The sequence below is a fragment of the Pelodiscus sinensis genome, chromosome 5 (assembly GCF_049634645.1).
Source record: "Pelodiscus sinensis isolate JC-2024 chromosome 5, ASM4963464v1, whole genome shotgun sequence".
In the NCBI taxonomy this organism is placed as follows: Eukaryota; Metazoa; Chordata; order Testudines; family Trionychidae; genus Pelodiscus; species Pelodiscus sinensis.
The window spans coordinates 54,685,134-54,700,088 of NC_134715.1; the positions used below are offsets into that span (position 1 = coordinate 54,685,134).

The window sequence follows — 14,955 nt, forward strand, 5'->3', positions numbered from 1 at the left end:
AGTCGGAGAGTACTACATGCAAGAAATCAGTGGGGAATTTTTTTATTGCAGACATCACTCTAGAGGATAAACTAAGCTGCAAAAGCAACTCAGGTGCTTAAAACACAAACTGTACCTCTATTGCCCCAAAGAGAAGGGCAACCATCAGCTTCTAGATCATCTAGCGACAACTGCACCACTGATTACAGGAGGGCCTGTACAGAGACATTCCACAACCAGCTGCTGTAGAAGAAAGAATACCTACACCGGAAACCTTTTATTTTATTTGCGCAAAAACATGCCTGTGTGGACATTCTGCGAGTTTTTGCGCAAAAACTCTGTAGTGTAGACCTAGCCCCAGCTTCTGCACCTCCGCCCCCCTCAAAAGGGTGTTAATAAAGGTTAGCAATAAAACCCGCTGTCACAAGTTACTACTGCTCCTCATACTTCTAGCCACATTCTTGCCTAGTAGATGACATCAGTGGAATGAGCCATAAAATGCCTTCCACCGCCAGCCACTGCTATACCTGTCTCCAGCTAAATCTGTGCACTTTGCTATCCTTCCCCAAGACATGATCCCCTCTTCTCCTCCAAACTTTCATTAGTCTGTTTGGGTTTTTTCCTTCTCTGACATAAGTCTTATTTTCAGACAGCTGTTTTGTTTAAACGGGAGGTCATACTGGGCTGACTCTTCACTAGCCAATGTTTATTTTTATATATAAACACTGAATTTCTTTGACTAGTCCATGTGCTTTATTTATTTCTTTTGTTTGTATTTGAATACTGGCTGGAGGCCCCAACCATTATAAGAGCTGCACTGTGCTGATTATACAGTAGTACATAGAGCCCAGACTTGTAGAGCAATTATTAAGGCTAGAAAATGGTGGTAATGGAGAGGGAAAAAATTGCTGACTGTACCCATACTACTATTTCTTTCTCTCCTCTAATTCATGACTTCCTAGGTTTATTAAGAAAATCAATCTCAGAAAGAAGGGCCTGTATTGAGCTACTTAGACGTTTGAAATTACATGTTCTTATCTCCTCAATTATGGCTACAGTCAGGGACAGCAGGAGAGAAACAAGACTTCCCATTTCTCTGCTAAAAACAGAGGGAGAAACAGAAAGAGAGAACTCCCAGCTTCATCCATTTTAACCACAATCATCAGATTATAAACTTTGCTGACATCTGTCATGAGGCCTTGCAAATGAAAGCTAATGAGACTACGTAAGTTGAGATTCAAAAAAGAAAAATATTTCTAATGATATTAAGGACATATTGTTACAGTAGATACTGTACATTCTTGCAATTAACGTTTGAGCGAGTTGGGGAGCAGACAGGGAGTTTTGGTTCAGGCCTATTTATAACTGAGATTATAGAGGTAACTTTTTATGCATTCTGTCTACATAAATATATAATGGCTGTTTCACTGCTTCTTTAATCATGGGATATGTCTTTCTCCTTTGAGTAATTCTCATGACATGAATATTGTAACACAGCCAATCATATACTAGTATTATATTATCATTACTTATTCTTTGTACATATTGGACCTCCCTCTTCTGGCACCCTTGGGACCTGACCGTTGTTGAATGAGAGATTTGCTGGACCATGGGAGGTCATTTCTGGCCCCCCTTCTACTGACTCCCCCCAGCCCTGGATGGATCACCAGCCTCCTGGCCACTCCACCCCCTGCCAGCCCCACTGTCCTGCCAGTCTTCCCCCACCCCTTCCCTGCTAAGCCAGGCAGCCCAGCTCCCTGTGCACCAGGCTCCTGGCCACACATGGCACCCTGCTGCAGTGCACCGGGCTCCTAAACCCACCAGCCCAGCTGCCAGCCTTCCACTGGGACTCTCTGATCCTGTAACATCCATGGTCCTGCTGGACCACAGATGTTGCTGGACCAGGAGTCTAGTTAACAGAGGTTCAACCTGTTCTGCTATAACATTTAGAGGTTAGGGCTTACTAGATGAGGATAACTATTTTTATTTCTTTGATTGCTTTATATATATAAAATAAAATTGCCTTTATATGCCCAGAACATATGTGAAATGTTATTCATTAATATGTAATCATTTTAGGGAGGGTTTGTAACTAAAACAAAGGACTGGGCCTTGGATATTATCTGGATTCAATTCCTGGCTCTGTCAGACCTTCCTGAGTGACGTGGGATGAGTCATGATCTTTCAGTCCCTCAATTTCTCATTTGTAAAATAACTTCGGTAGCTCTTACTTAGTGTATACAAGATGCCGTGTTTTAAGCATAGCAAAGACTTGCTCTGAGCAGTTAAAGTGCTTACATTCCTGTTGACCACATCACAACTTAGCTATACTAGAGATCCTACAATTGCTATCATGGGCGGGGGTGGGAGGAAGCAACCCCACAATGAAACAACAAACATAGGTCTAAACCGAGCTCTCACTAATGTCTACAGAGCAAAGTTATTTCGAAATAACAGACCTTATTTCAAAATAACTTTCTTAGTGTCTACACAGCCAAACCGCTATTTCAAAATAAATTCGAAATAGCAGAGTGCTTATTTCGAATTTGGTAAGCCTCATTCTACGAGGAATAACACCAAATTCAAAACAGCTATTTCGAAATAAGTGCTGTGTAGACACTCATTTCGAAATAGGAGGCCACCAGCCTTCCGAAGGTGCCCTAGTGGCCACTCCAGCCTCAACCAAGAACACTCCTCTCCCTCCTCCCATCCCCGGAGCCCTTAAAGAGGTAGACTCTGGCCACAGTGCCTGTGCCAGCTCCAAACCTGCCAGCCTAGAGCCAGGAGTCACTGCCCCGACTCAGTGGCCCCAAAACATGAGCCAGCAAGTCAGTGCCAGCCAGCCCTTCACCGCTCCCCGGTACCAGTCTGCCAGCTCCCAGGAGCCTGCCAGGGCCCGAAGAAGGAGGGCGCCTTCCTGGTCTAAGGTGGAGATCATGGACCTTATTCAGGTTTGGGGGGGATGCCCCCAATGTCCATGATCTCTACCCTAGATGGAGGAACGCGGCCGTCTATGGCAGGATAGCTGCCAGCCTGGCCACCAAAGGCCGCATGTGAACCCAGGAGCAGGTCTGCATGAAAATCAAGTTGGTCCGGGGAGACCCCCAACCCTGAGCTTCCCCTCCCCCTTCTTCCCCTTGTTTCCCCCTTCCAGCTCCCTCCTCCCAGGTTTCTCCCTCCTCTCTCCCACCTTCTCTTGTCCCCTCTCCCACCTCCTTTCCTCAGTCTCACCAGAGTTGCATTCCCCCCCCCCCCGAGTTTTGTTAAATAAAGACAGTTTGTGTTTATGAAAAAACTTGTATTTTATTTGACATCAGGAAGGCGAGGTTGGGAGGGATAAATGGAAGGACATGAGGGAGGAATGAGGCACAAGCTCCCAGTGGGGCAGACCAGGGAGGCTCTTAGTGCTCCTCAGGGTGGAAGCTCTCCTGTAGGGCCTCCTGGATACTGACAGCCTCCCAATGGACCTCCCAGATGGCAGCCTGCAGAAAGTGCAGCCAGGCTCGCAGCAACGCATCCAAGAGAAGCACCAGAGTGCCCAGGGGCAACTCCGGCTCCATGTTGCAGAGTGCTATGGAGTCCCGAGTGAGGGCAACCAGAGCACACAGAGACAAAATGCTTTGCTGTCTCTCATCGAGGTAGTCAAGCAAGCAATAAAACCTGAGAACTGGCTGTCCGGGGGGGGGGGGGGGGGGGGGGGGGCGAAATCCCTTTAAGCACAGGCCTCAGATAGCCTCAGGCAGCAGCCACACAAAGTAAATCCTGACCTGATGCCCTGCCGGACCTGGTTCTGGACAGCCTTAAATGAGATTCAGCGTCCACTCAGTGTGGACGTGCTATTTCGAAATAACAAAATGCTATTTCGAAATGCATTGTGTGTGTAGACACGTTATTTTGAAATAAGCTATTTCGAATTAACTATTTCAAAATAGCTTATTTAGAAATAACGCTGTAGTGTAGACATATGCTGAGAGTTTTGCCATTGATTTCAGTGGAAGCAGGAAGATGCTCTGACCAACCAACCAAATTAAAGCAAGCAACTACAACCCAGATTCTTCACAATCAGACATACACAGTTCAGCACAAGTGCACAGGTAAGAGAATTACCAGGATTCTGCAAGAGGAAATAACTCAGCATCAAACAGATGACATGGTCTAAAATTAGGCAAAGCAAAAACCAATACAATCTGTCAAATGATGAATGATTCTGAATAACTAAACATAAGTAACTTTATAATCTTCTCATAAAAATAACCACTTGCTGATAATGAAGATGCAGCAATTTGAAATTAAGATGCCCAAGAGTAGAAGAAAAATAGACTTACTTCTCTTGATTACTGCTCTAATGGATGATAGAGGTCCTTGCCTTAAAGAAAAAGAGAAGAAAATTAAGCATCTCACTAATTCAAAGGGAAATAGACATGTAGCTCAAATTACTCAGAGCTTCTGATCTAGGTAGAATATACTCTGCCACCCAAACTGACAGCAAAATACCTTTGCATTTTATAACAAAGTTCGTGTTCAGTTAGATTAAATAAATTTGTCTCAAATAGCTAATATATCCACACACATCCAACTCCTAATGAAAACTAGTATATTAGTTTCAATCTAAGGCCATACAAAAACTGCAATAGAAATTAAAAACATTATGATGTGTTCTGAATACTGTGCTGAAGTTCAGATTTGTCACGGCACATTGGAAAACTATCAAATTGTTTTGCATTTTAAGACTGGATAATCTTGTAAATAAGTAAAATACAAACAATAAAATTCCACACATTATTTAAGTATTTTCAACAGCTACCTTAAAGGCTGTTTCAGATTCAGATGGATTTGCAGCTTTTATTAACAGCTTATGGGGTGGAGGGGGAGAATTACGACTAAAAATGTGTTAATATGCAAGGACAGACAATCTGTTTCTTTCTCGCAACTCATTTATTTTGTTAGTAGGGCTAAGGTCATTGATGCGTTCCTTCAATTTAGACATAATAGTGACTCCTTCCTCTTCAATCCACAATCCAGAAGAACATGAGGACATTCATGTTTTTAAAAGTATGATGTTAACTTCAAGAACATGAGATTAAGAAATGTAAAATATTAAGCCACAAGAAGTCTTTAAAATCATTTATTACTAACCCTATTTTGAAGTAAAAAATGTTTTTACAGTACAGATAATAAATGAGGCCCAGCTTCTTAGTGAGAATTCTCTGGGAAAACCAATAATCACGTAAAAGGCCAAAGGCTAATTCGTATCAAACACATTATATTTAATACAGTGTATTTAATACAAACCACAGTTTGCACAGTATTATTCCACCACTGCAGCTCTACAAGTGGTACCAATTGTGCAAGTATTAGTGTAGAGAGAGTACTGGCATGTTTCGCATTATACTTCCATCTTGTTCTCTAAAAATATGGTGGTGAGAATGCTGGCAGTCACCTGAGCTTTTCTACACATATGCACGCACACACGCACTTTCTACCCCTGACCACCAAATAAGGAAGGGGAGAAACTTTAACCATGATTCCAGGGGCTACTTTGATAACTGAAAATTCTAGGGTTCCCCCTCTCCAGACAATAACTTAGAAATCATCTCACAGGAACACTATATCTGATATCAAGAAAGTAAGTTAAATAAATATTAGACCCACTCACTGTAATACTAACATGTTCTGACATCCTCTGGCAAGTCACTTAAGGGATTCTGGTTAGGCTTATAATTGTAATGTATAATTGAACCAAATATGGCTTGAGGCTCAAGCTCAGCCCACCCCAGGCAGCTCCTCTCCTGCAATGGGGAGCCTGTGCTGGTAATCCAGCCTTGTCCCCCTCGCAAGACTGGAGCCGTTGCCAGCTTCCTGCAGAGGAGGGTGGGAGGTGGCGAAAGCCCCAAGATTTCCTAGATTTTAAAATAATCTTTTAATCTAGGAAGCATCTCTTGTCTTGGTGGACACAAACACTAAGATCACATGAGTGAGCACATCCGGCTGTGCAGGATGTGGTTTGTGATGAACACTGACTGTGCCAGAGTTGGGCAGGGAAGGCGGCTAAGCTTACAGCAGAGTATCCGGGCTTTGGGGATGGGGAGCGGCTAAACCCTTTTACAGACACTGGGGGTATGTCTACACTACCACCCTAGCTCGAACTAGGGTGGTTAATGTAGTCAATCGAAGTTGCAAATGAAGCCCGGGATTTAAATATCCCGGGCTTCATTTGCATCTTGCCGGGCACTGCCATTTTTAAATCCCCGGTAGTTCGGACTCTGTGCCCGCGGCTACATGCGGCATGGAGTAGGAAGTTCGAATTAGGTGTTAGGAGGAGTAATGGTAGTTCGAATTAGTAAGCCTAATTCGAACTTCCTACTCCATGCCGCGTGTAGCTGCAGGCTCGGAGTCCGCACTAGCGGACATTTAAAAATGGCGCCCGGCTTTATGTAAATGAAGCCCGGGAAATTCAAATCCCAGGCTTCATTTTCAACTCTGGTTGCCTACATTACCACCCTAGTTTGAACTAGGGTGGTAGTGTAGACATACCCTATCAGTTTAAATCCAGACCCAGTGATGGGCCATCTCGTTTGAGTTTCAAGCACCACCAGAGCCATCCCATCCATAGGACAGTTTGGAGTGGCCACCTGGGGTCCCACGCTTCAGGGAGACATGGGGCCTGGACAATGTGGGGGCTGATGGCAGAACGACTGGCCCTACTTGGCTCCACCCCACCTCCTTGCTTCTCGGTGTTGCTCAGGAGAGGAGGAGTTGGGGAGTGCTGGGAAAGGGGTGGAGCAGGGACAGGAAAAGAAAGGATGGTGGCTTGGGGAAAGATAAACCTTGAGCTATTAAAGCAGTCTTAATGAGCATTTAATTGATGTTAAGGGTGGGATTCTCTGGAATGTTCCATGTAGTCTAATTCTGCTCCCAATAAAATCAATTCACTTCAATGAGAGCAGAAGTAGGCCAATGAGAAGTGCTTTAGAAAATCTTACCTAAGTAACTGTTTCCCTAAACCTAATTAATCCATATTCAGAATGTGTCATGCAAAAAATCAATGTGGAAAAGCTAAAGCGTCTTAACTTTAGGTAAATGAGTAGTATTCCGAAGGGAACTGAGCCTTTGTAAGACACACTTCGGTTTCCTAATTTTTTAAATTGTATGTTTACTCTCCTTCAGCTCACTCAGACGAATACATTCACTGGGACTATCTTAAATAGCAGATTTATTAGTCCATGTGGATCTTTAACTCTAATATGGTGAAAAGCCTATTAACTAACCATTACACCCTAATAAATAAATAAATAAATAAATAAATCTTATAGCGAATGTTAACCAATAAGCAAAAAAAAAAAAAAAAAAGTTTCAGAACAGTATAAATATTCACACAGACAAATATAAATACGCTTTTAAAAACAGTATTTAAGTTCTTCCCAATATGTTAAAGATTTTAAAAACAAAACTATCTGCATATAGGATCATAGCATGCTCCAAGTAACTCCTGACTCATTCAGTCACGCCCTACAATACATTAGAAACACAAAACTTTTAACAACAGCTTTTAAACAATATGCGCTGCAGAGAAATTTTCAATTATTATCGACAGTTCCTCCCTGCACCAAACTTGTCTTTCCAGCTATGATGACACTGTAAGCAGAACTTTGCCAAAGAAATGCCAGAATTGCCTAAAATGATTTCCCCAAATCACTGCCACTTCTCCCCCAGACACTGCCAGTTTACTTTAACAGATGCCAGGCTGTATAACTCAGAACGAGAACGAGAGAGAGAGAGAGAGAAGAATGTTAATTGCTTTTTAATATTTTCTTCTTGGTTTTAATTTAGTAATCTCCAGGATTACTATTTCTTTTGCAATATTTTCCGGATGCCCCAGACAGGATTAGAGCCCGTATTATGCTGAGCACTGTACACCTATGTTAAAAGACAAGTCCCGGCACAAAGGGCAGACACATTTTAAACAAACATCACAAAAAGTGATAAGGTGGAAAAGTAGATAAGGGAAGTCTACAGAGCTAAGTAACCAATTCAAATCTGTTCTGGGCAGTAATAACTAAACACCTTTAAAAAGTCTCAGAAGGATACCCATGTTAGTCTGTAAGTTTAAAAATAATTAGTCCTGTGGCACCTTAGAAACTAACAAAAATATATAGCTTTCATGCATAAAACCTAATTCATCTGATTAGTATTTACTTACTGAAAGGTTAGATAGCCATCTAGAAACTAGTTGATGGTTTCAGTCCAGTTCACTGGGTACAGGTGTCCACCCAACAGAGCTGGTACCCTTATTACCAATTTAACTAGAAAGAAGAGGGGTTGAGCAGATATGAAGACTGATTTTTTTTTCTGTTACCCAAAGCAGCAGGGCTATGGTGGGAAAGCTTGTACTTCTGCTATCTGTAGACAGACAGAAGACTTTACAGCATCCCAGGCAATCAAACCAGCACATCAAATAAGCACTGAATTAATTTAACTCATCTAGGAATTTTGTTTTTAAACAAATAGAAGAGGTATGGAATGAGAATGCTAATTTCTCAAAACCTACTGAATAAGTTAAATAGTGTGTATTCTATGGAGGGAAGGAAAACTGCTTGAATTTGAATATACTGATAAAAATACACTCAGGTTTACCAGTAAGACATGTAAGCTGCATGCAAAGGTATGGTTGGGGAGACAAAGAAATGGGAGAAATGTAAAAACTAAGATGTTTCTTTCACTCGCCTCCCTCTCTTCTTAGTCCCACAAAACTAAACTTTTTATAAAATATGATTGAAATGTAACCTCTATCATGGTTTAGAGAGCATCGCCCCTTCAAAACTTTTTCTTGGGGGAAAAGGGGAACATGGAGAAAAAGTAGGAAAACTGTATGTGTCTAGAGCTCCAGAGGTGAGTACTGCAGCAAGCAGGCTCCCACAGTAGGGTTACCAGGTAGATTCAGAAAAAATACCAAACACAGTTGATCGGGGGGGGGGGGTGGGATCAGCTGGGAGGGGAGTGGGGCTGGCCGGGGGAGATGGGAAGCAGGGCAGGCGGGGAGGGGGATTTGGGGGCAACGGGGCTAGCCGGGGGCAGGGGGAGGGAGGAACGGGGTTGGCCAGGGTGAGATCGGGAGGAGGAGAACCAGTCGGCGGGAAGCAGGGCTGGTTGGGAGGGGTCCGGGGGAGCGGGGCTGGCCGGAGGGGGGGGAGCGCGGTGGCGGAGAGAGAATCGGCCGGCGGGGAGCAGGAATGACCTGAGCACATGCAGACCCCTGGGCACTGCCTGTCCCGTACACGGTCCCGGCGAAGCACGAGCGAGTCCGGCTACCGCTCCACAATGAGCTTGAATAGTGCTCAAGAGCACAGACAGGGTTTTTCCTCCTCCCCAAGGCATCACTCCTACATCAGATGCAACCAGAGGCTCCCAGCGCCGATCGTGCCCCACCTCCCAGCCACTCCCCCCGCCCCCACCAGGCTTCCGTCGGGCACCCAGCTGGAAAACCAGAAAATACCAGACATTGCACATATCCAGTATTTTCTGATTTTTTTTTTTTTTTACCGGACAGAGGGCCCAAAAACCAGACTGTTCAGTTGAACACCGGACACCTGGCAACCCTACCCCACAGTGAAACAACAAAGAACCTGCCTGAAGCTGGCAGGGTCAGAGCAGCTGGTCAAGGACACCCCAGGATGGAATCACCCACAAAGGATAAACCGGTGCTGCACCCAGTATTGCTGTTTCCCAGAGCTGCATGGGGCTGCGAGTATTGGACTTGCAACTCTGCATTGGAAATAAGTTGTGAGGCTGTTAGCTAGGTAAGCAGGGAGGTTGCAGAGAGCAGCAGAAGAGGGCACCGGAGGTGTTTGTTAGGGGATGTTGACTGGTGCCAAAAACAACCAGGAGCACCCAAGACTCACCACTGAACTAGAACTTTGTTGAAGGCTCCTGAACTCTGAGTGCAGACACAGTTCCTGCTGTCTGCCTTTTCAGATCGTGCTACCACTGGACCTGTGGAACCTTATGTTGTATATAATCCTGTTTTACTGCTCCGTGGTGGTTTTTTCCTTTCTTTCCTCTAAATAAGTAATGGCTAAATGGCTGTGTCTAAACTACATCTCTTTTTCAATAAAGGGATGTAGATTAGACATGTCAATATTGCATTCATTTGCTTCATTTGCATAATGGCAGCTGCCGCTTTTTCCTGAAATGGGACTTTTTCGAAAACAAAAAAAACCCAGCAGTTTAGACAGGGCATTTTCGACTGACAAAAAATGAGGAGTACAGGATCTTTCGAAATGGGGCATTTCTGTTGAAAATGCCCCGTCTAAACTGCCAGTGTGTGTGTGTGTGTGTGGGGGGGGGGGTTTAAGCCCCGTTTTGGGAAAAAAAAAAGCGGCAGCTGCCACTATGCAAATGAAGTATGGAATATTTAAATCCCGGCTTCATTTGCAATATCAACGTGCCTAATCTACATCCCTTTATCGAAAAAGGGATGCAATTTAGACACAGCCTATGTGTGTTCACTTGGGAGGGAGAGAGGGGTTTGGAACAGGTGGAAGGGAAGGACTTGCCCTGATGTGCTCCTGCGCATGCTTTCTCTTGCCCAGAGCTGCCTGCAGATTCCATCTTGGCCACGAAGGCACTAAAGTTAGAACAACAACCAGGTTCTGCAACAAAAACAACAGCAAAACCCCAAGATTTACAGCAAGTCATAATTTGTGATGGAACATGGAACAAATTATCTAGAATTAGTCAACAAGGTTTACATTTTGTTAATTAAAATTGTTTCTTTGTGTTTGTTTGTTTTTGATGAACCATTAAGACAAGAATGTATATAAAAAAAAACAAAAATTCAAAATTCCCTTCTCTCAATTGCCTCTCCCTCACTGTAGTTTCCCATCCCTTCCAGACAAAAGTACGGGGGTAAAGAAGACCTTAACAAGTCCAAAAAGTATGCGTGGGAGGTGGAGGAAGCACTTTCTTACCATTTTACTTTTTACATCATTGGAAAAAGGTGGAAGAAAGTTTTTAGAAGTAAGTGAAAGTGAATATTTTTCCTCACAACTTTGAAAGAACTTTTAACAAAAGTGATTTTATTATTTCAAAATTTGTCTGTTTTTGACAAAAATATTCTTTTTTTCTGCAATGAGATGTCCCATTGTTCAGCAAAAACAATTTAATTAAAAAAATTAGGATCAGTTTTCATATCAACATAGTCCATTCAAGAGATGGAATTCAGTAAAAACCTTCAGTGGAAATCTCTAACATTCATAGTAATAAATCAATTACTGCTAAATAGATGCCAACTACCATGGAGTATCAATGAGGCTATTTTGTTCTACAAGGGTAGGTAGCACTATGGTGTGTGAATACCACGCCCAACAATAAATGCTCTTCAGGTCTAGTCCTGACAAGCCATTCATCTGAAGAAGTAGGTTGTGGCCACAGAAGCTCATGATAACATCTACAATTTTTGTTAGTCTCTTAAGATGCTGCAGGAACATTCCTTGTTTTTAAGTTTTTTCAGTTACAGACTAATACATCTACCCCTCCAAAATTCTAGTAACAAGTTAGACTAGGGATGGCCAACCCGCAGCTAGGATTACTTAGATGGCTTCAAAAAAATACCAAACACACTTGATCTCAGATGGGGAGCGGGGGGACGACACGACTGGCTGGGCGGAGAATGGGGCTGGCCGTGAGGAGGTCGGGGGGAGTGGGGTTGGCCGGGGAAGATCAGGGGGGAACCGGCCAGCAAGAAGCAGGGCTGGCCAGGAGGGGGACTGGGGCTGGCCAGGGATGAACCAGCCAGTGGGGAGTGGGGCTGGCTGGGAGGAGAGGGGCTAGCCGGGGGAGATAGGGTATTGAGGGGGGGAGAACTGGATGGTGGGAAGTAGGGCTGGCCGGAGGGATTGGGGGGGCAGCGGGGCTGGCCAGGGTGGAACCAGCCAGCGGGGAGCATGTCTGGCTGGAGGGGGAGTGGGGGCGGGGGGACAGCTGGTGGGAAGCAGGGCTGGCCTGGGCACTGCCTGTCCCGTACATGGCTGAGTTCAGCCCTGGGGATTCCACCCCACTCCGGCCCTGCCCCCACTCCCCTCCTCTCTACTGTGTAGTTGCATACTGCCTGCCCCAGCGCCTGGAGGGAGAAACACGTGGCTGCAGCGGCAGCTCCACTGAGCCCTAAGCATTGGGTTAGAGCGGGGTGTGCTGGGGGTCCCTGGCTCTGGGGGAGAGGGAATGGTTTATAGCAGGGGGCGTAGTAAGTTGAGGGTCAGTATCATGGCCTAAATTCAGCAGGCCTAAATAGAGGCCTGTAACATGAAAGCAGCAACAGGCCTGCAATCTAGTGAGCAAGACTTTGGTTCAGTAACACAGAAGCCAAGAAAGAGGCCCTACTGATAACTGTGTAATTGTGTAAGTTAGGTCGAGCATGGAAGGACACAGGGAAGCACTGAGTACAGACTGTAAGTCAAAGGGGAGTAGCGGAACATCTTAATAAGAAATGTCTTGGTACAAAGACTCTCCAAAAACTAATGTATATACCGACCTAGGTTCAGGACCGGGTTGAGATTGACAGCATGAAGGATAGTAAGTAAGCCCCCCCTTTTGTAAGGTGAGGGGTGGTAACTAGGCAACAGAGGGTGGCAACCTGGTATATAAAGAAACAATGTAAGTTATTTGCACCTGTCTATAAAAGGATACCACAGAGGGTGCTCTCCGGCTGACCTGGGGTGGGGGGGGAGAGCACTAGGCCTCTGAACGGCAGGTGTCATTGCCTAAACTTACAGAATACACAGTAGCTTAACTTTGACTAACTGCTGTTAATATCTGTTATATGGCAATAGGCCTGCCCGGTGTTAGTACCTTGTCAACGTGGGCCATAGTACCCAGTGGTGTAACATTGTACTGATCTCTGTTACCAACTGGTAGAGCTTCACATTTGACAATAAACCTGCTCGACTGATTTCAAACCTAGCCTGCATCTGTTGTTTCCGGGGCCTCTCAGAGATCTCCTGTGTTGACCCAAGTGCACGGGGTCTAACACTCTACATAAAGGGAGCACCGATTGTTACACAAGCAGTCAAAAGTTTATCACCACCAACGGAGTAGAAGTCCTGTCAGGAGCGCGTGAGGATGACCCTGACCAGATGATGCTGACACTGACAGTTCAGACCACCATCTGTACCGAGGTACAGAACAACGAGGTACGACAGGGGACTGAGGGTGTCTGGCTCTGGGGGAGGGGTGGGGAATTGGGTTAGAATGGGGGAGGGGAAGGCTAAAGCACCTTAAACTCAAAGTCTTCATGGATGCAGAATAAGGCAGCCAACACAGATGTTATATTTAAATTCCAGGGCAAAAAAAAGAATCAGCATGTACCGGATTTATACTGTATTTCTTGAATGAAAATGCAAAGGCTATATTTTTTGCCAGGCCAAAGCAATTATTCTGAGATATGAGTCTCTCCCTTATTGTTTTGGAACCTGTCATATTTGCAGTCTGGGATAGACCTGAATTTTTAGAACTATAAAAAAGCCATAACTTCATAAATAAAAAAATGAGGAAACTATACCACAGATCAACAAGTCGGAGTGAAACAGGCATTTCATATTGTGCCTTGTCCGAAATGTTATTTTTATCACTATATTTTGTGTAATATAGGTAGGTAGGTAGGTAGAAAGGTAGGTAGAAAGGTAGATATTATGTGGCTCTTTGTACCCTATCCACAGCTATTTTGGCTCTAAGTCTCTAACTGGATGGCCACCCCTGAGTTAGACCATCCCAGAATACAACCACCCCATAAAAAGTCACAGTAGTAGATGGTGTGCGAGAGTCAAGAGAAAATCTGGCTTGGAAGTGAAGAATATACTTCTTCCTTTTCTACTGCCTATATCCCAATGTTTCCACTTTCCCCTGGTTTTAATAACATTTTCAAACAAAGCCAGAAAGCCTGCAAGATTTGAGTCATCTCATCTGGCAAATAACTTATCATAAAATACCATGAAAATAGAGCTATAATCCCCAGAAAGAGCCATTTATTTTAGTAGGCAGCTGCTGCATCAGATATAAAATTTTATCCAACCCTCATCCCCTCTCCCCCATGTGTTTCCTCATGTAAACTTAGGACCAGACTTGAATAGTACTTATTGCTGAACATGGCATTCACACACCAAGAGTGTGTTAGACTACAGGGTTTTTTTCGGAAAAAGTAGCCTTTTTCCGAAAAAACTTCCCCTGCGTCTAGACTGCTGCCACTTTCTTTCTAAAGTAAATTGAAAGAATGTGACAGTTTTTTCGATCACAGAAAACCTCGTTTTATGAGGAAGAATGCCTTTTTTTGAAAGTGCTCTTTTGAAAAAAGGTGCTATGTAATGCAAACCGTGCTTTTTTAGAAGAGCGCATCCAGACTGCCTGGGTGCTCTCTTTCAAAAAAGCGGCTTGCTTTTTTGAAAGAAGGGGTTGCAGCCTAGGGCTGTGTCCAGACTCAGGGGTTTTTTCGGGAAAAGTAGCCTTTTCCCGAAAAAACTTCCCCTGCGTCCAGACTCAAGCCGCATTCTTTCGAAATTATTTCGAAAGAACGCGGCTTTTCTTTCGATGGCGGTAAACCTCGTTTCACGAGGAAGAACGCCTTCTTTCGAAAGTTCCTCTTTCGAAAGAAGGCGTTCTTCAATGTAAATAGGGCTTCTTCAAAAGAGAGCATCCAGACTCGCTGGGTGCTCTCTTTCGAAAAAGCGGATTGCTCTTTCGAAAGATCCGCCTGCAGTCTAGACGCGATCTTTCGAAAGAGGCTCTTTCGAAAGATGCTTTCGAAAGAGCCTCTTTCGAAAGAAGCCTGCAGTCTAGACATAGCCTAGATGATCTCTTTCGAAAGAGGCTTGCAGTCTAGACGTACCCCAAGTGCTATCCTTATAGAACAGAGTAGTCTCATTATCTTAAATGGGACACTTCATGGTAATAAGCATCTACTCAACAATAACGGACTCCGGGACTGAT

At 44.2% G+C, this 14,955-nt stretch overlaps 1 protein-coding gene across 9 annotated transcripts in view; it reads right to left on the reverse strand.

The window, feature by feature from the left end:
• The window catches only part of SH3D19 (SH3 domain containing 19), a 114,557-nt gene that overhangs the window by 59,051 nt on the left and 40,551 nt on the right, over window positions 1–14,955 (reverse strand). For all 9 annotated transcript variants that reach the window (XM_075930032.1, XM_075930030.1, XM_075930029.1 and 6 more), the window contains exon 3: window positions 4,305–4,345. In XM_075930032.1, the coding sequence (XP_075786147.1) occupies window positions 4,305–4,345 (41 nt within the window). The remainder of the gene's footprint in view (window positions 1–4,304; window positions 4,346–14,955) is intronic.